Raw genomic sequence first — 20,802 nt, 5'->3', positions numbered from 1 at the left:
TGTTGGTCAGATGTGTTTCTTGTAAAATGAATGAAGTCTCTTGTGGAAATAATTTTAAGTAAGGATAAACAAAAAATGAACATGAATGTATGCTAATATTCTTTAATTCTTAATGCAAGGTACAGACAGTACAACAAAATAAATGGATCAATTGAAAAAAAAAAACCAAACCAACAAACAATACACTGTTTGGATAATCATACACTGCTTGTTTATTATGTCTGATAGTGTCAAAGGGACATAGACCATACATATCCTGTGTACTATATCCCGTATATGGCTTCTGTAATTATCACCTGTATAATCCCAGTCAACCATGCCCTGCTGACCGCATATTTCATAAACAAACTTGATAGAATCTAATTTTTCTGATTTAATTTTTACACATTATATAAAAGACAAAATTATTTATTAATTAATTATATACATTTGAATTTATATACTTTATATAATGAAGTTTTTGAATCTGTCTTAAAACTATTAGGTGCTAAACAACCTAATTGTATATATATCACATAAAAATTTGTTTCTGTAAAATATGTTGTTAAACTATAATCTTATTATTTATAAGAAAATATCGCAGACACATTAACTTTTGTTTAATTCATAACATGCATGTAAAACAAAGTATAAAAATATATACCGGATCATTTGAAAGACCCGTCAAAAAAAGTCAAATTATTTTACGATATCAGATCCTCAATTATAAACAAGCCATCAGGCCAATTCTAAATGGCTGCATATCATATATTATTCAAATTTGTTAAATATACCAGTAAATTTTTTTTTAAATATCTCAGGTCACCTAAAATCATCAGATAGACCGAAATATAAAGTATGTTAAAACTTTAATCAGTCGAAATATCAGGTCATTTCAAAATAAATTTCATCTTGGATTGTTGCAAATTTTTATAGGTATTAAATTACATGTAATAGTTAAGGTTGTGTTATGGGGAAAAAATGTTGTGAAAACATAGGAGATCATTTGAATTTTTTTTTTTTTTTTTTGAAATATGAGGTTTTTGGATGTGTGGAAAATGAGGTCAGGTTATTTTAAATGCAATTTTTTTTTCTTTAATTGTTGCCAATAATGATTTTTAAATATTCAGATATGCTTTATTTATATAAATATGAACTTAAATTGTTTTAATAGATATTAAACTATCAAGTCATTCCAAAATATCAGGTCATCAGATTAGGTATCTGGTCATTTCAAAATATCTGCAGCTAGGTCATCAATTTTTTTTATTATTATAATAAAATTCTAAGAAATCATATCCTCTGAAAGTGTACATAAATACTAGTAAAGAATCATCAAATATACGTTTTCAATAATTCCCCAAATAAAATGTGATTTTTATCATCGTCTTTAAAGATTGTTCTGTATATTTAATTTAATTATTATCATTATATGTATGCATTGTTTTACATAATATCAAGATGCTTCTTTGTATAGGCCAACATTTTTCTCAGAAATATATTGTTTTTCAGTATATTATTTTTAATAATATCTACGTAAGGTTATATAACTTAATTAAGATTTTCATTGAAGCGAGTAATTCAATCATGCATTCACACACATTTACACGTAAATCAGGGCATTCAGAAATCAGGACATATTATACCCTTTGTATACTTCAAAAGTGATTTTGAACAAAGTATAGTAGATATTTTCTCCCACACTTAATTAAACTACTTTCATATATAATCCTTAAAAGATATTTAATCAAATTGTAATATGAAAATTATGCTGAATTGGGTTTAATAGCAGTTTTTATACAATCAGGTCATCAGGTCATTATACCCCAAAATCAGGACATTATACCCCTGTCAATTTTCTGTATCAAATAAAACATAATAAAAGTATTTTTATTTTTCATTTTCTTCATGATTCTTATAGAAAATTATAATATTCATCGTTTCCAATAAAAATAATATTGTTTATGCACATAAAAACTCTTAATTTCATTATATATATGTAATCAGGTCAATCAGGGCATTATACTATCAGGGCATTATACCTTCCCATTTGATAGTTCTTTTTCTTTGTGAAATGGGCGTCCATAGTGATCCAACAGGTAAGCAAATATTTCTGATTTTATATATTATATTCATGTGCATTGTATGTATTTTGATCATGTTTTTATGAAACTTGAAGAGCAGAAAGCAATTCTTAGGGCCAAAGACGAGTTTCAACTCGTATAATCCAGATTTCCTCTGTTTTTGTTGATGCATAAAAATATTCAACAGAGAGAGAGAAAAAATGAAGTATTCTGAAAAAAAGATTGAGAAACGGCTTAGAATTCTTGACTTATTTATTTGTATATATAAATTAGTATAGGCCTATATGTCAAATAAGAAATGTGCACTGATAATGAGAACGACTTATATATACGTAGCAATCACAAAAAAAATAAATACACTCTTACGATCAGTGAAAAAAAAGTGTGATGTACAAAGTAAATACATTATAGATTATCATTGTTATTCATATAAATAATCTCATTAGTAAGTATGTCTTGTTAGTTGTATAAGTAAAACCATTTTAATATAATAAACAGGCCTATAGTCATGATAGTAATTCAAAAGAAGTGCTTATTCACTTCTTCAGGTTCCTCCAAAATGGCCAATAATGCAAAGAACTTGAGAGGACAGCTGGGACTTAGGAGTAGTGGTAAGTACACAGTGTAAACAGAAGCTATCAATTAAATCATCTGAAAAGCATAGAAGAAAGCCTTTAAGCTGTATGTATATATTTTTACTAAACTTATCTTTTTGTGTAAATTTGTTAAAGTTTAGTCAAAGAGCTATCATAGCTCATGTTTTTTCTTATACTGTATACTATATGCCGACTATAAATAAAATTTACTTGACTGGAATTGACTTGAATAAATTACAATTAACTTTGCATTTTCTATGGGACCAGGCCAAATAAAAAAATATCTGTGTTTCCGGTAACATGCCCCCTCCCCCCCCCCCCCCCCCCAAAAAAAAAAATTATGGTAGGTAGATGGGTAATAATTTTTTTTTACTTTACTTTTTATTTTGAAAGCATCAGTTAATTATTCAATAATCTGTTTTTGTCATATATACATACACATTTATAAATAAACATACACATTAAAACAAGTGTACTCTTAAAACACTTGAATAGACATGTTAATATGTTGACGGTCATTAGGGGAAGCACAGTTACACTTTCAACTTAGGTCCCTCTATTCAAACCAGACGAGACATTTGGAACGTACAGACTACAATGTCACCTGACAACATATGTTTCCTGCATTTTCCATATTAACAATTAAAGTCTGAAGAGAGCAAATTTTTTACAAAAAACGTTTCATCTACTTTCTAACTGTAATATCCATGAAATTGAGGTGAGTTTATTTTTTGGTGAACTTTTGATTGTTGTTATGGTAAGAACAAAGTTAACAGCGAGATGCATTTACGTTGCATTGTAGGTCTCTAGGTATAAACTGTGGGAAAAAAATTCATTTGGATCAATGTGTGAAGTCCCAATTTTCTCTTTCCCCAGGCGTTGTCGTTAGAGCTCGCAGTATGAGTGGCGCTTCACACTGCTCGCTGCGCTCACTATTACAGTAAAACTTGGTTATAACGAAGTCACTTGGACCTGTGAAATTACTTCTCTATATCCGTAATTCTTTATATCCGTATAAGGAATTCATCAAATTTATATAGCTGGGGCTCCAAGAAAACTTCGCTATATCCATGAATTCGCAATATCTGTGTTTGTACTAAATGAATTTTACTGTATTGTGTCTGAGACCTGCATTTTATTGACTGCAGCATGAGAAAATTGTTCTAATGAACCTAAGTACTGTTCAAAATCCAGAATTTGAAGAAAAACATATTGGGTCGGTGGGTAAAAAATAGGATCAGTCAGGTTACTTGAAACACACATTTTTTTTTAGCCCCATCAAAAATTCAACATTATAACCTATAAATATATCCTTCAGTCAGAGTTGTTTACATGTATAATGATAGAATTCTGTTACACAATTCACACAGTATCTTTTTAAGAGAGAAAGAATTTATAACTGAAAACTATTTACATTGTTTTATAGCACTGGCCCCAACTTCCAGCAAACTGACGACCCAGTACATGGTCATGGACCACATGAAAAATCACTACAGCAAAATCACCAATGCTAAACGTAAGTATGGAAAGTAACTAAAAGTATTAAAATGAATAGTCATAGATGAGATGAAAAATCATTTGAACAAAAACCCTCTAGGCTAAAGAAGTTTCATTTATTTTGAAGTAAATTGCAAAGGACCACATGAAGTACATGTACATGTAAAATCATCAATCAACAGTAATCATGAAGTGCACAGGGATTGCATATGATAAAAAAAATCATGGCGTTGCAGAGTCCAGTAATAAATGTACTAAGGAGAGTAAGAGAGTGTTTATAAATGTGGACCATTAAGTCACCCATACTGTACCTTACAACTACAAAATCAGTTGAATGTCATTGAAACAGTATAAGTTCCAGATAATACATGTTTTATAAGGATCTCAACCTTGTCTCATAAATTTTAATTACTTTCAGCGGCCATTGACAACAGAGCACCCAAGAGTATTTCAACAAGTCAGAAAGGTGAGAATAACTGTTAATAATTCAACCAGATATCCTTCTTATTTAAAAAAAATCTTTGTTATGTTTGATAGTTTTCAATGCTTTTAGTTGTATTAAAGTAACTTTCCTATTTGTCCTTTTAAAAGATTAAATTTGTTTTTATTAAATTACAATGTCAATCTAGACTTGAAATCACTAGGTTTTCAAATATAATTTGCTAAAGAATTATGAAATCTTTTTTTTACAATCTGTAGTAAGAGACAAAAACACAAGAGAAGGAAAACGTCGTCCTGTATCAGCCATGTCTGTAAACTACCCAGTACGTCCGTACTCAGCTATGACTGGCCATGATGAGGATATTTATGATGAAGATCAGTGGGTAAGAACAAATGGTTTGAAAATTTGATGTATAAATAAGATTGGTTGGAGAAGAGATGTGGCGATTTTATTTATTCTGAGGGCATATGTTTACATTTGTATGTTTTTAAAGAAAGAATGGTTTAGGATAGTTAAAATCATGTTCCAGGGCGATGTTGATCTGTAGTTTAAATCATATTCCAGGGCAATGTTGAACTATAGTTTAAATCATGTTCCAGGGCGATGTTGATCTATAGTTTAAATCATGTTCCAGGGTGATGTTGACCTATAGTTTAAATTATGTTCCAGGGCGATGTTGATCCTGATGATGAAGTTGAAAAACAAGTAAGGGAGATAATGCGTATGAAGCTCCAGACAAAGTCAGCAAATCAGATCCGCAGTGCAAATGCCACTTATGGTGGTTCTCCATATTATTCCAGTAGACTTGACCACACTGGCCACCCTCGTCCAGCCTCTGCTCGATCATCAGCTCGGTCAGTCCACTCTGCCAGGTACAGTATGGGGGGGACTGCCATGCCTACAAAGACCATCAGCCAGAAGACATATGATGGGGATGTCATTGATAAACACAATCATGTATTCACTCAACCAGAAAAACCATTCACTCCCCGTCTCTTGAAATCAAATCGTGTGTCCCGCATAGCACAAAGCAAATACTACACTGCTCCTCCACAAAAGAGGGAAACAAATGAAAGCACAAATGCCAAAGAAGTAGAGACTACATCATCAAACCCGAAACCCAGGGCCAAACCACGCAAGAGTGCTCCACTGGACAAATCTGGTGAGATGACTGATACACTAATGTTTGAGTCTCTACAGAGTAGAGATTTCTCTAGGTATAGTGATGAGAGAGAGCAGGTCGTTCCAAGGCTAGACATTTCTTTGGACAAAGATAATATGAACTGGATAAAGGAACAGGCAATGAAAGCGGAATTCCGATCCAAGAGTGGAAATCTCCGAACTGGAATGTCTCGCATCAATGAGGACCAGATGCTTGATTCTACTGACTTGGAACAGACTGGCAATATGACTCTGACTGGGGGATCCCTTAACAAAACAACACGGTAAATTTGATTCATTTTAAAAGGAGTAATTGTTTGAATTTAGTTTTGAAAAAAATGTTTTTTCTAATAATTGCTGATTGCATACTAATTGTAACATGGGACAAATTTTCTTAGTTTCATCAAATGCAAATCTGATATCAATGTCTAGCTGAATTTCTCTTTTAAGCAAACAGTAAATAGTACTGACCTATGCATTTACAGATCTTTTGGTACCAAAACACTTCACAGCAGCCAGAGACTGAATACAGAGTGAGTTTACCAAAAACTCTTATTTTTCTTGTGTAACCATTCCTTCTCTGTTCTCTAATTTTAATGTAGCAGTATGCACTGATACCTTAAACATTCCCTCCACTGTATACTGTAGTGCTTTTACCTGTTATCTTTTCAATGCATGATACCTAAAATTTCAGCTTGTTAAATGTAACTAGGTTGTAGAAAATTTTCACAAATTTTAGACTCTTAACATCTACAAGAGCATGACACAAAAACTCGAATCACATTTAGAAAATGTATGTACAATGAAGCAATGTCCCAATATAATCTGTATAGTATTTTCAGTAAAAGTAGAGTTACAATTTTTTGACATGGCATGAAATGAGCTCATTATCCATCATATTCTCTCTTCCAGTAGAATTTTCAAATATCCTATCTTGTAGATAGGATACTCTTGATATATAAAATAATTTTCACTGTACAAAAAATCACGGCAAAAATATGAAAAGTCACATTTTACATAAAGTACATTTTAAAAGGGAAAAAATGTTATGAAGAAAGAAATAGAACTTAAACTTTAAAAGAGAAAGTAACCAGAACACTGAGTAGAAACAGTGTCAATATTCTCTTGAACACCTTAAAGTTGTTAATTATTTTCCAGTATACAGCCTCGGAGGAAACATTCGCCTGTCCATTGAGGGGGCCCGTGCATGTCATGTGTCTGTTAGCATGGCATGCTGGTGTAAGGACTTTTGACAGAAGTGAAAATATTTTACTGAATGATTGTGATTTTCCGTTTGACACTCTAGTCTTGACTGCACAAACTTTTCTTGAGTCATACTTCAAATTGTTATATGAACCTGGTAGTATGCTAGGAATTTAACCCAGAAATACTGTGATGCATGTTAGTCATAATAGATTTTATTTTATATAGTCTTTGACTATTAGTATTTACAGATATTTTTATACTATTTATAATTGATGTGTATGCCATAAGGAACTTAACAAGTATTTAACTCTGTTTTGATTTAGAATTTAAAATTTGCAATGTTAATATAAGGTAACCCAGAAAAATTTAATCTAGTTCAAAGTATGAATTTTTCTGTAAATTTTGAAAGTTGCATTGTACATCAAAGAGCTGCAATAAAGTAAATATGTGGCCTGTTTGTGTTGTATTTTTATTTGTTGTCCAAATGTTTCAGATGAATTGTCAAAAGAAACTTTTCCATGAGTACTAACCTAGGACATTTCCCTCTCTGACATGTTGTTTCACAGTTTCTGCTTTATTGCACCAACTATTTTGCCTTTCTAATCTTTCAGCTTTAACAATCTAAAGAAACCAGCCAAAGGAAAAAGGTAACTGTGTGCATATGATGTATATTAGCAATAAGTACTTTTTGATATGTGCACACTTCAAATTTATTTATTTATTTATATTTGTTTAATTTTTTTCTTTTAGTCATTTATATATTGATATGAAAACATCTGTACTATACAACAATGAACACTCACTGTATTTAAGTTTTAACACATAACACTGCTTCCAATGAAAACATGCAATTTGATTTTTTATCACTTCTTGCTAAAAATTCCATTATTTTGACAAGGGCACTTGTGAAAGATTTCTGCTTATTTATAATTTGAGGGAATGATGATGTAAATTGTTATGTGGAAATATTGTATGCTGTGTGTAACAGAAATAGACACAATATAATGGTGGTCAGTATGAATTTGTCCTTGATTTATTTCATGGTCTTTTTGTCTTCAAATTTTTTCTGTCAAGAGTTGTAATCTATTGAGACAATTTTTCAGATTTGTAATATCAACGATTAGATAAAATTCTAGCACCAAATCATATAAACAACTTTTTTAGAGAGATTTCATGTTTGTTAGTATTGATTTTTACTACTATTATTAATCTTGACTGTTTCTGGTGATAGGGAAGAAGAGCTACAGTATGTGGAGTTCATTAAGGAGGTCACAGATGATGTTCTCAATCGAGGGGTGTTCACAGACAGGTAGAATACTGGACACTAATAATTAAAGCTCTTCAGTCTTTTGCAATTGTTTGAAAAGAAAAATTCCGCTAAATAACATTTATTTTTACTGAAAACATTTCAATTAAGTAGGTAAGACTTGATAGGCTCTTTATTATAGGATTGATTCATATTGTAGAGTGCTGAAGCAGGTGTTTGAGTCTCACATAGCTAAGAAGAAAGGCAAATTAAATGAGGTTAGTTGATCTAACTAGTTAATGTATATGTTTATATGAATTATATTAATTACTCCTGATATAATTATATATAAAACTCAGTTGCTCTTTGTACAAATTGCCCAATGCCAGCTTTACAGCAAAAGAAACATTGCTGGCCTGGCAGTAGATACTGTAAATTCCTTATTTTACGTGAGTACTTAATATTGCGAAATGGCCCAAGGGCGTCAAATCGCGGGAACAATAATTCGCGAATCGGTGATTTATCTAGAGATTTTATACACATTAAAGCACCATAAAAATAAAAGCGAGTAATTTTATTTCGCGAGTGGTGCTTCTCGCGTAATTACGCGATAATTTATTCCTCGCGTATATTTAGGAATCTACAGTAAATGACAGGTGTCGCAAAAAAATTAATAAATACATGTATCATACGATACAAATAATTGAATGTGTTTAATTAAAAACAAGATGTGTTTGTGAAACACTGATGCCCCCGTATTGCAGCTTTTAGTGAAGGTTAAACTTTCTCAAATGCAAATCAAATATATTGGTACCCAAAGTAAGGTCTTGTACCGAGGAATATACCTGTGAAATATGAAAGCCCTAGCAGCAACCATTGAACAGATATGGAAAAGGTTAAAGTTTTCCAAAAGCGAGTCAAACATCAAGGTCAAGGTCAATGGGCTATAATTGTTGGTATCTAAAGAAAGGTCTTGTCACAAGGATTACACATGTGAAGTATGAAAGCCCTAGCATTAACCATTCAAAAGTTATAGCCAATGTTAAAGTTTTTCAAAAGTAGGTCAAACTCATAGGTCAAGGTCAAAGTTGTTGGTATCAAAAGGAAGGACTTGTCACAAGGATTACACCTGTGAAGATTGAAAACCCTAGCTCCAACTGTTCAAAAGATATGGCCAATGTTAAAGTTTTTCAAAAGTAGGTCAAACTCTAAGGTCAAAGGTTCAAAGTTGTTGGTATCCAAAGGAAGGTCTTGTTACAAGAATTACACATGTGAAGTATGAAAGCCCTAGCATTAACCATTCAAAAGTTATAGCCAATGTTAAAGTTTTTCAAAAGTAGGTTAAACTCCAAGGTCAAGGTCAAAGGGACAAAGTTGTTGGTATCCAAAGAAAGGACTTGTCACAAGGATTACACATGTGAAGTATGAAAGCCCTGGCACCAACCGTTCAAAAGTTATGGCCAAGTTTAATGTGGGGAAAATATTTGTAAAACTGGGTCAAACTCCAAGATCAAAAGGTCAAATATGATGGTACCCAAAGAAATATCTTGTCACATGGAATACACATATGAAATATGAAAGCCCTAGCTCCAACCAATCAAAAGTTATGAGCAATGTTAAAGTTTTTGCGGACAAACAGACAGACAGACGGACGGACAGGGCGAAAACTATATACCCTCGAATCTTCAATACGGGGGGCATAAAAAAAATCAAGATCTAATTACATGTATTTACTTATTGAAATGAGCATGGGACCTGGATGAGCATACTTTGGGAGAATCAAATGAACATGATGGATGTGTCAGATTGATAATTTTATCTGAAGTAAATGCTTTTTAGCTCACCTGAGCCGAAGGCTCAAGTGAGCTCTTGTGATCATTGCCGTCCATCTAGCTGTCCTTCAGTCTGTCTGTTTGTAAACTTTTTACATTTTCAACTTCTTTTCAAGAACAACTGAGCCAATTTCAAACAAACTTGCCACAAAGTATCTTTGGGTAAAGGGGATTCAACTTTGTTCAAATGAATGCCTTCTTCCAAGGAAAGATAATTACAAATTAGTGAAAAATTATTGACCTCTTTTAGAAATCTTAAGAACTACTGGGCTAGAAAATGTGAAATTTATGTGAAAGCATCCTCAGGTAGTGTAGGTTCATAGATTCAGGTTTGTTCAAATCATGACTCCCGGGGTACCCGGTAGGGTAAAAATGTATATCCAGCCTTTCTTTTTCTGAGGAAAATTTTCTCGGCAAAAGTTTTCTTTTATTAAAAAAAAAATAATGTGGTATTCCTGGGGTTCGAACCCTAGCAATAAAAATCTTCAGTATCATTTTCTTTCAAGACTAGCGCGCGCGTGCCGGTGGGGCCACAATGGATGATCAAAGTTTTACATAGGAATACACTGGAAAAATCTTCATCTCAAGAAGAGCAAAGCCTTGATTGGTCATATTTGAATGGAAGCATCCTCAGGTAGTGAAGAATCAAGTTTGTTCAAATCATGACACCAGGGGATAGGATGGGGCCACAATGGGGGATGAAAGTTTTACATTGGAAAATATCTTTAAAACTCTTCTTCTTAAGAATAGCAAAGCCATGATTAGTCATATTAATTTAGAAGCATCCTCAGGCAGGTAGTGCAGATATAAGTGTGTTCCAATCATGTCCTCCAGGGTAGTGGAAGGCCACAGCCCCCCCCCCCCCCCCCCAACCTGCCCTTTTAATTTAAACTTTTCAACACTGAACTGATTTTTGCGTTTGCTAGTGAGAGTGCTCAAGTGTCAATGTTGCCCATGAGCCTCCTCTTTGTACATGTATATTTGATATACATGTATTAATAATTGTTTTAATGTTGATTGGGAAAAGGAAGAAGTAAATTTTTTTGGACTTGGTTAGTATTTGTAGGAAAAGATGCACTCTGTGCCCAGTTTCTACTTTTCACTGCGTCTCCAAATCATTGCAAGACAATATTAATTATTTTAAGAGCAGATAGGTAAAATATGAACAATTATCGATCAATTATCACCTTGCAGTACAAGTGTCACCTAAATAAATATCCCGTTCCTTGGGTCCCATGGCTAATGCCTGGGGCCATTTAAATGTCCAGGTAAAGGTGTTAATTAATAAATTATGTAATGCTTGCATACATATTGACACTTCGAGGTATCTAGGGTAAATTCCAAAAGATTGTGCATAGCAGGACTGCATTTTGCATTGGAGGGATCAAGGGTTTCGAGAGATTGAGAGTTCAGGACATCAAGAGTAAATTTGCTTAGAGGTATAGGGTTTGCGCATGCCCGACATGTAGGACGTTAATTTTTATCGGCAGCAAAAGTTGAGCCAAAAACCTGGAAATTTATTAATTTGTGTGTTGAAAAAAGTGTTGCTTGTATGTAATATGTTTTAAAGTGTGTTGGAGTGAGTTTTAAACGAAAAACAAACGAAATAGGCTCGGGAATTTGAAGGCACAAAAGTTGTGAACATATTTGTTTGTGAGCACCGGTGAGCGATATTCATACTGTGTCTTTAAACGTTTGACTGTTACAAGCATGGCTAGCCAGTTAAATCAATCAAAAAAGAGAGGGCTTGATGATATGGACACTCATACTAGCGATGGGGAGATTTCGGAAAAAACTGGAGACTTTCATATGAGAGATGTTATGCATGGTATAAATAATATTCAAAACACTCTGGCCAACCTGTTACTAAGGATAGATGGGCAAGGTCGCCATCTTGATGAAGTCACAAAGGATATCAGAGGAAAACATGGCATTCAGGAGAGATTAGAAAGTGTACAAGAACAAGCGAACGATACGATATATATAACCACTGAGCTGCATGAAAAACAGAAGAAGATGGAAAGAGAACTTAGCCGAATGAAGGATGACATAGTTCGACTGGAGTATTGTGTAAAGACTCAAAGTGAGCAAATTCTAGAGCTTAAAACTAGAGCAATGGAAGATAATATCATAGTGAGTGGAGTAGATGAAAAGGCGCCCGAGATTAAAAATCCAGAAAACCTTGCCAAGATCATTAGCAACGTGTTCACTGCAGAGATGGAGATACCAGCAGAGACTGTGGATAACCTACAGATCTATAAATTGTTCAGAATGGGTGAGTACGATAAACAACGAAAATATCCTAGGCCAATTTGTGTTCAATTTGCGAACAAATCACACAAAGATATCGTAATGAGGCACATTAAAATTCTTAAGGATAAGCAGTCACCAATAAGAGTGTCCCAACATCAACCGGAAGAAATCAGAGAAAAAAGGAAACACCTATATGATGTACAGAAACAATACGCGGACCGTAACATAGAGACCGTGTTGAAGGGTCAAAAACTCATTTTCACACAAAGCAAATCTGTGTATAGAGATAAAATTGGTAGCCGACCTATGGCCGATGAGATCATCAGTGGAGAAGAGGTAAAGATCGCGATCAGTACGGGGAAGACCACAGAAGATAATGGAAACCGGTTTGCTGCCCACTCAACGCCAGTAGATTCCTATAAACAGGTGAGGCGATCGCTTGTGGAAGTTATGCGTACAGAAAACACTGCCAGTGCAAGTCACAATATATATGCGTTCCGATTTTCCACTAGTGATGGAACAGCGCATGAGGGATCTGAAGATGACGGCGAGCACGGAGCCGGGAGAATGTTACTCAAAGCACTCGCTGATAATGATATAAATAACGCACTGGTGGTCGTCTCGCGGTGGTGTGGTAGTAAAATCGGACCCAGACGTTTCACACATATCAACGAGGTTGGGTTAAGTGCAGCAAGAAATATGCCAGTCCCCGTCTGACGCTAAAATCAAAATCATGAACAGTCACAGGTTAAATATATATTAATAGTAACTCACAGTTAACTCACAGTTAACAGTTGTGTACATTTTTTTTTAACTTTCATGGCAAATTTGTAATGCCTAAAATATTTATTTCAGTAGTTTTTCATAGGGTTATATTCATGCTGCATGTATATATTTATTTAAGTTTGTGTTTGATATTTTCCGGAATTTGCTAGTTTATGCATCGCAATTTTGGATTATTTTTAAAGTCTTGATTTCCGGTGTAGAAATCGTGCAACATGGATCGTGTTTACTTGTAAGTTTCGATCAATTTTCTACCTTATCACTCAACACAGGGCGGATCTATGTGCATAATTTCAATTTTAATCTAGTGTATAGTATAAAAATATGGTATGGATAAATATTTGTTGTAATTACATTGCAGACATATTCCGTTAATAGATATAACAAACATGGTAACTACAACAAACTGGAAAAAAAAACGAACAGGAAAGGAATTGAGTATATAGGTTTCCTCCCAACCGAAACTACTTTTCTATAATTTTAACAATTCTTTTTTTTAAGGTTAGCATAAAGTTAGGTTTTTGGTAAACTTTGCATATTTTTGAAATGACAGTAGGCGTGTTTGAGCTCAACTACTTCTTTGTATTGTATATAGATTTGAACTTTTTTATCAACTCTTTTTTTTCTTGCTGTTGGGGAACAGTAAATTTTGCTAAGCATCCACTTTGGAATGGATGACAATCCACATGAAAACTTCCTAAAAATACTTACATTAAATTGCCAAGGATTAGGGGATATGAATAAAAGGAGGGATGTCTTCAAAATTTTAAAAGGAAAAAAATTAAATGTGTATTTTCTTCAAGATACACACTTTGTTGAAAAAGATGAAAGCATAATTAAAATATTATGGGGATATAAGGCTTTTTTTAGTTCGTACAAATCAAATTCACGAGGAGTAGCTATCCTCATTAATAATAATTGTGATATGACATTAGTTAAAGAATATAAAGATGACAATGGCAATTATCTCATTCTAGATGTAACCATAGACAATCTTCCTTTTTTGTTAGTAAATATATATGGACCAAATTTAGATACACCAACCTTTTATACAAATCTTTTAAACATGATTCAAGATTACTACTCATCACAATATGTGATTATAGGTGGTGATTTTAATTTGATTTTAGATAAGGATCTGGATTCTATGAATTATAAAAACCTAAATAACCCGAAATCAAGAATGGAAGTCTTGAAGATGATGGAGACACTAAATTTAAAAGATATTTTCCGTGAAAATAGTCCAAATTTAAAAAGATTTACCTGGAGAAGAAAAAATCCAATAAAACAAGCAAGACTTGATTATTTCCTAATATCAGAATCATTACTCAATTTGGCCCCTTACGTAAAATTTGAAAATAGTTATCGTTCAGATCACTGTCCAGTTGTCATGGGTGTTAAAACAGATGAATTTCTTAAAGGGAGAGGGTTTTGGAAATTGAATAATTCTTTACTTGCTGATAAAGAATATGTAAATCTCATAAAAGAAAAAATTAAAAATATTAAATTACAATATGCCTGCCCTGTCTATAATTTTGATAATATTGACTCTATTGAAACTGATACAATTCAATTTACTATAAGTGATCAATTGTTTTTAGATACATTACTGATGGAAATAAGAGGAAAATCAATTTCTTTTTCAACTTATAAGAAAAAGAAAATAGCTGAACAAGAATTGCGATTAGAAAAAGAAATCTTAAAATTGGAACAGAACTTGACCCAAGAATCTACTGAAGAACTAGAAAATAAACATGAAGAATTAGAGAACATTAGAAAAATCAAATTTAAGGGTCAATGTATTAGGTCAAAAGTAAAATGGATAGAAGAAGGAGAAAAACCTTCAAAATATTTTACCAGTCTAGAGTCAAGAAACTATCAGAGTAAAGTTATACCTAAAATTGAAAAGGAGGATGGAACAATTATTTTTAACCAATTTGATATTTTGAATGAAGTTAAAATGTTCTATGAAAATCTTTATAAAAGTAGGGAGAATGTGGATTCTGGAAGTATTCATGACAAATTAAAAATATATGATGTCCCAAAATTAAATAAAAAAGAATCAGAAAGTCTTGAAGGCCCATTGACCAATTCTGAAGTCCTTAATTATTTGAAAAATATGAAAAATGAGAAAAGTCCTGGACCAGATGGTTTTACTTGCGAATTTTTCAAATTCTTTTGGCAGGATATAGGTGCCTTTATTACAAGAGCAATAAACAACTCATATGAATTATCACACTTTACTGAATCAAATAAGTTAGGTGTAATAACTTGCCTACCAAAACCAGGAAAACAAAAACAATTCTTAAAAAACTGGCGCCCAATCAGTTTGTTGAATGTGATTTATAAAATAGCCTCAGGCTGTATTGCTGAACGATTGAAAACCGTATTGAATAAAATAATAAATAAGGACCAAACTGGCTTTTTAAAGGGAAGATTTATAGGTGAAAATATTAGACTGGTTTATGATTTAATGCATTACACAGAACAAAAGCAGATTCCAGGCTTATTAATGTTAATTGATTTTGAAAAAGCTTTTGACACTATATCATGGAAGTTTATATACCAAACATTAGACTTTTTTAATTTTGGGAAGTCAATTAAAAATTGGATTCAAACTTTTTATAATGGAATTAAATCATGTGTAATACAGAATGGAATTTCTTCTGACTACCTGCTCCCTCAGAGGGGATGTAGACAGGGGGACCCAATTTCCCCATATCTTTTTCTAATTTGTGCTGAAGTTCTTGGGATTCTGATTCGAAATAATAAAGACATAAAAGGAATTATAATTGATGGGGAGGAATATAAACTTTCACAATATGCTGATGATACTTCAATTATATCTGATGGATCACCACAGTCTATGGATGGTATATTAAGAGAACTTGACTATTTTGCACTTATATCTGGTCTGAAAATTAATTTCACTAAAACTAAAATGGTTTGGATTGGCAGTAAAAAATTTTCCAAAGAAGTTTTTCATCACTCGAGATGGAAGTTAGATTGGAATAATTCTACTTTTGATCTTCTTGGTGTAAAATTTTCTATTAATTTAGATGAAATGGTTGATCTGAATTACCCCTCAAAATTAAATGAAATAAAGCAGTTGATAAAACAATGGCAGTTAAGAAAACTTACTCCAGTTGGTAGATTAGCAGTGATTAAATCCCTGATTATACCAAAAATGAACCATTTGATATTGACTATTCCGAACCCTTACAAGGAACTCCTAGACGAATTTGAGAAAGACCTGTACTACTTTTTATGGGGAAGTAAAATTCATAAGGTTAAGAAAAATGTTATGATTCAAGATTATAGAAATGGGGGGTTGAAAATGATTGAATATGTAGATTTTCTATGTGCATTAAAATCAACATGGATCCGAAGACTAATTAACTCAGATACAAAATGGCTAAAACTTCTTGAATCAGAATTAGGAATAAAAGTTGAATCTCTATGGGTAAGAGGTTTAGACTTTACTGTTAATATGTGTAATAAAATAAGTAACAAGTTTTGGAAAGAGGTTTTACTTAATTGGGTAAAGATCATTGACTCTGGTCAAAATAATATGCAAATTCTTCATGAACATATATGGTTTAATTCAAGAATTAAAATGAACAACTCATCCATATTTTTGAAAAGTTATTTCGATGCAGGCTTTGTTTTTGTAAGAGATCTGTTTGACTCTGAAGGAAAATTTGTAAGCCTTGAGTACCTCACAAATCTTAACGTAAAAACAAATTTTGTAGAATATGCAGGTTTAAAAGTAGCTGTTTTAAAAACATTGAAAAGTATTGATATTGAAAAAAGAGAAACTGGACCTTTTATCCCTAATTCACTTTATATTTTTTATAAAAGTACAAAAGGCTGTAAAGACATGTATAGTTTACTCATTAAGAAGAAAAAGGAAGCAATTAAGGCACTAGAAAAATGGGAAAATAATGGAATATTTTTTGGCGATATAGACTGGAATAAAATATTTGAACTTCCTTTTAAAGTAACAAAAGAAGCAAAATTTCAGTGGATGCAATTTCAAATTCTGCATAGGATTATTGCAACAAATAAATACCTTTACAATCTCAAACTAATTGATTCACCTGTATGTTCCTTTTGTAAACAAGATGTCGAAACGATTGAACACTTATTTTTTGAGTGTTTCTGCGTTAAAAAAAATATGGTGTCACATTGAGGAATGGTTTATAAATAAGTTTCATTTTACCATTAATTTTGATAGAAAGGATATACTTTTTGGCAAATTCAACAACAAAAACATGTTTAGACTACACAATATATTAATACTTACTGTTAAGCAATTTATTTTTGCTAGTAGGTTTAAAAATGTGCCTAAACTAAGCATCTCAATGCTAGAAAAAAATATTGTGGATAGAATATTAGTCGAAAAAGTTATACTTTTAAGAAACTGTAAATTTTCAGAATATGAAAAATATTGGAAAATTATTTGTGATATGATATAATGTATTTATTTTTCTCAAGTTTATATACAAATGTACAAGTATGTTAAAATACTTAATACTGTTCCCCCCACCTCACTTTTTTGCACCCTTTCACCCCCTTTTTCCTTTCTTTAATTTTATCTCTGTATATAAAGCTTTCACAGTGAATATTCATTAAAATGTACAATATGTCATATACAATTTTAATGTGATTTTGAAATGCAACATATATTTACTACAAAGAAATTATATTTAATATGAAGTATCAGGCAGTAGAAATGAAAGTATGTATTGAATGTTAACTAATATATTGTATAGTCTGTATATGTGAAAGCACAAATAAAATCTATGAATTAAAAAAAAAAAAAAAAAAAAAAAACTTCGAGCGATCAAGAACTTTGAGAGATTGAAGTTCGAGCCATCAAGAGCTACCTGTATATAAGATATATTAACAATTGTTTTAATGTTGATTGTAATAAGGAAAGAGTAAATTTTTGGGGAATTGGTTTATATTTGTAGGAAAAGATGCGCTCAATGCTCAGTCAAGTGCGACAGGATTTGGATATCAAGGATGAATCAGAGGGTGCTGATTTCTCACCACTGGACACAACTTCCTCCCTAGAGTCAAGACTCCACACCAAGTATAGTCGTGGGAGAATCGGGGAGCAAACGTTTGGATCCACTATGGACTCTCAAAACACATATAACTTCAGAGACACCTCATCAGGGGATATGTTCAGCACCATCCACTCTGAGAATGATGATCTATCTGCTACACAGGCACTCAAGAGCTACCAGTTAGACATTACAAGGCATGTAGAAAATGATGAAGGGAATGAGAGTCCAGGAGAAATTGTCCAGTCTGATGATGAACTGGGAAAGACAGCTCATGGCATAGAGGTTGATAACAAATCTGTTAAATCAAGCAAGTCTGCAAAATCATCCAAGTCAGCTCACAACAGTGCTCATCTTCCTGATGACAGATCTGTTAAGTCGGGAAAGTCATCAGGTCAACGGAGTGTAAAATCATCCAACCATATCCAGGATCATCAGTCTATAAAGTCTGAAAAATCGCAAACAAGTCAGAAGAGTGAGGGCTTTAAACCAGCACCCCGACCCAGGGCCTTGTCTCAAAATGAGGATTTCACAGGTAAAGAAGTTTCAAATATATACCAGATTAGATTAAATTTGACATTAGTACCCTATTAGTATAAACAGCTGTATGGTGAGACTCATATATTTTTGTGTGGCATATGAATTATATTCAGTTATGCTGTGTTGTGTAGAATCATCAGAAAATCAGTCCACAATACATGGAGATGATGATGAGGATGCGGAGTATGAGGAGTCGGGTACAGAAGATGGGAACAAGACCACTCACAGGACCGAGGAGGAGGACTTCTAAAGCATGGACTCCATCACTAGAGGAGCTGTTTTATTATGCCATAGGTTTCAGGAAAAAATTTATATCCAGTCAGAGAGTTTATAGCTGCACATTTTGCAGACATTCTGATTTTATGGATCATTAAATGTACATATTGGGGTTATTGTAGATATTAGGAGGTTATACACAAAAAAAAGTTATTTTTCTACAACAAAAATGTTTTCGCTACCATAGGTCATAAGTATTAAGCAGACATTTTTGAAGAATTGTTTAGTGACAATAAAGGTTTTGACATTTAGTCAATAAGATACATAGAATGATGTCTTACTGAATCTGACTTCTACAAGGAATTCTGGTTAATTTCTTTTCGGGATGCTCTGTAGATATCAGTGTTAGATGAAAATGTATGAAACTGTATCATATACATGTATGTATCCGCCTCAGTGATAGGTTTAAATTTGACAACAAAAGAGCATGACATTCACTTTAAGTTCTACAGGAATGTGAATATTTCTTTACAATTCTTGTACAGTACTTTGTTTTTACTTGGTAGATCCAGGATTGTGTTTAATATTAAGACAATACTGTTCTTTATTCAAGTTTTTCAAGGAGCAGCATTTGGCAAGTTTCAGCATCTATATGTACACATATCTACATTAAGCATTAGTTTTATATTAAATGCAAACTAAGGCCAATGTCAAAACTTTGGTTGGTTGCCCTCTCCCGACCAACTGGTTAAAAATGGCCCGATTGAAACCTTTTTTTTAGCCTCCAGTAAGCAATTTTTTTTATGCATTCCGGAAAATAAATTTTGAAAATTCAGCATTTATTTTGAAATTTTCTTTGAAAAAAAAATTCTCACCTACTTACCGACTCAATTTTGTCATCCTGAGTCGGGAGAAGGCAAGCAAACATTATTTTAAAGTTGGCCAAAGTTATTTACATTAAGGATTTTAAGGAGGGTTGTGTAGACCATATTTGGTATAGATACTCGGAGTCACATAGTGTTTCATTTTTCCTCATTATTAGTTTCAATCATCACAGCCCATATCAAAAAATAATACATAAAAGTATATTTTTAATATATTTTTAATACAATCATTTTCGTATTGTTTAAAATTAATACAGAAAAAATATATTATTTTTGTATCACCAACAAATAGGTAGATTATTTTTGTATTAAAATCTGACTTTGATTTTTTACAGGGTATTATTTTTGTATTTTTTGGGACTTAGATTATTTTCAGTATATCATTTTTGTATTTTTGTGGACTTAGTTTTTTTCAAGTGTATTTTTTCTGTATTAAAATAGAACTTAGTAATTTTACAGAAAATTACATACAGTTAATCTGTATTATTTTTGTATTAAAATTGAACTTAGTAATTTTACAGAAAATTACATACAGTTAGTCTGTATTATTTTTGTATTAAATTTGGACTTAATAATTTTTCAAAAAATACTATACAGTCAGTATGTATTTTTTTTATATTTATTTTGGACTTAGTGTTTTCTTTTACTGAAATTTGTATTTCTTTGAACTTAGGAAAATTTACAGAATGTCCTTGCAATAAGTCTGTTGGAATTAATATTTTTTCTCAGATTTTATTAATTAAGACCACTGCTATAAAGGTTGCTTTTATACTATTTACATTTAATTGCTATTTAGAACAGAAAATTTCAGTAGTTTAAATTTGTTAACTAAACAATTTCATTTTTAAAACGTCTTTACTAGGTGTGAAATTGTCATTTGGAAAGAGATAGATACGTCTAAGGGAACACCTATGCTGTACATGATAGTTGTAAACACGCGGTAAATTTTGAAGTTTCAGAGTTTCAGACTTTCTTTTTGTGTTGAAAATTTTACAGCGTGTTTACAACCGA

At 32.3% G+C, this 20,802-nt stretch overlaps 1 protein-coding gene across 2 annotated transcripts; it reads left to right on the top strand.

Moving 5' to 3' along the window:
• The first annotated feature begins 2,032 nt into the window (after positions 1–2,032).
• LOC133182029 (spermatogenesis-associated protein 7 homolog) lies at positions 2,033–19,959 on the top strand. 2 transcript variants are annotated; one of them, XM_061316731.1, is made up of 12 exons: positions 2,033–2,078; positions 2,612–2,674; positions 4,086–4,175; positions 4,575–4,622; positions 4,856–4,980; positions 5,268–6,043; positions 6,245–6,292; positions 7,577–7,612; positions 8,197–8,274; positions 8,432–8,489; positions 18,056–18,686; positions 18,823–19,959. In XM_061316731.1, the coding sequence occupies exons 1-12, from the start codon at positions 2,054–2,056 to the stop codon at positions 18,939–18,941; spliced, it is 2,097 nt and encodes a 698-aa protein (XP_061172715.1). In that variant the 5' UTR covers positions 2,033–2,053; the 3' UTR covers positions 18,942–19,959. The 2 variants fall into 2 exon arrangements, with proteins under 2 accessions (XP_061172715.1, XP_061172716.1); XM_061316732.1 differs by lacking the exon at positions 7,577–7,612.
• The last annotated feature ends 843 nt before the right edge of the window (positions 19,960–20,802 follow it).

This window comes from Saccostrea echinata, unplaced genomic scaffold (genome assembly GCF_033153115.1).
Source record: "Saccostrea echinata isolate AGI-Se365-2 ecotype Australia unplaced genomic scaffold, CSIRO_AGI_Sech_v1 ptg000009l, whole genome shotgun sequence".
NCBI lineage: Eukaryota > Metazoa > Mollusca > Bivalvia > Ostreida > Ostreidae > Saccostrea > Saccostrea echinata.
Note: the sequence above shows the minus strand (reverse complement) of the source record. Positions and strands in the feature narration are given on the sequence as shown.

Coding starts and splice junctions, on each gene's coding strand:
- LOC133182029 (XM_061316731.1), top strand. CDS start 2,054: ATGGGCGTCCATAGTGATCCAACAG. Junction 2,675..4,085: donor GCTGGGACTTAGGAGTAGTG/GTAAGTACACAG, acceptor ATTGTTTTATAG/CACTGGCCCCAACTTCCAGC. Junction 6,293..7,576: donor AGCCAGAGACTGAATACAGA/GTGAGTTTACCA, acceptor CTAATCTTTCAG/CTTTAACAATCTAAAGAAAC.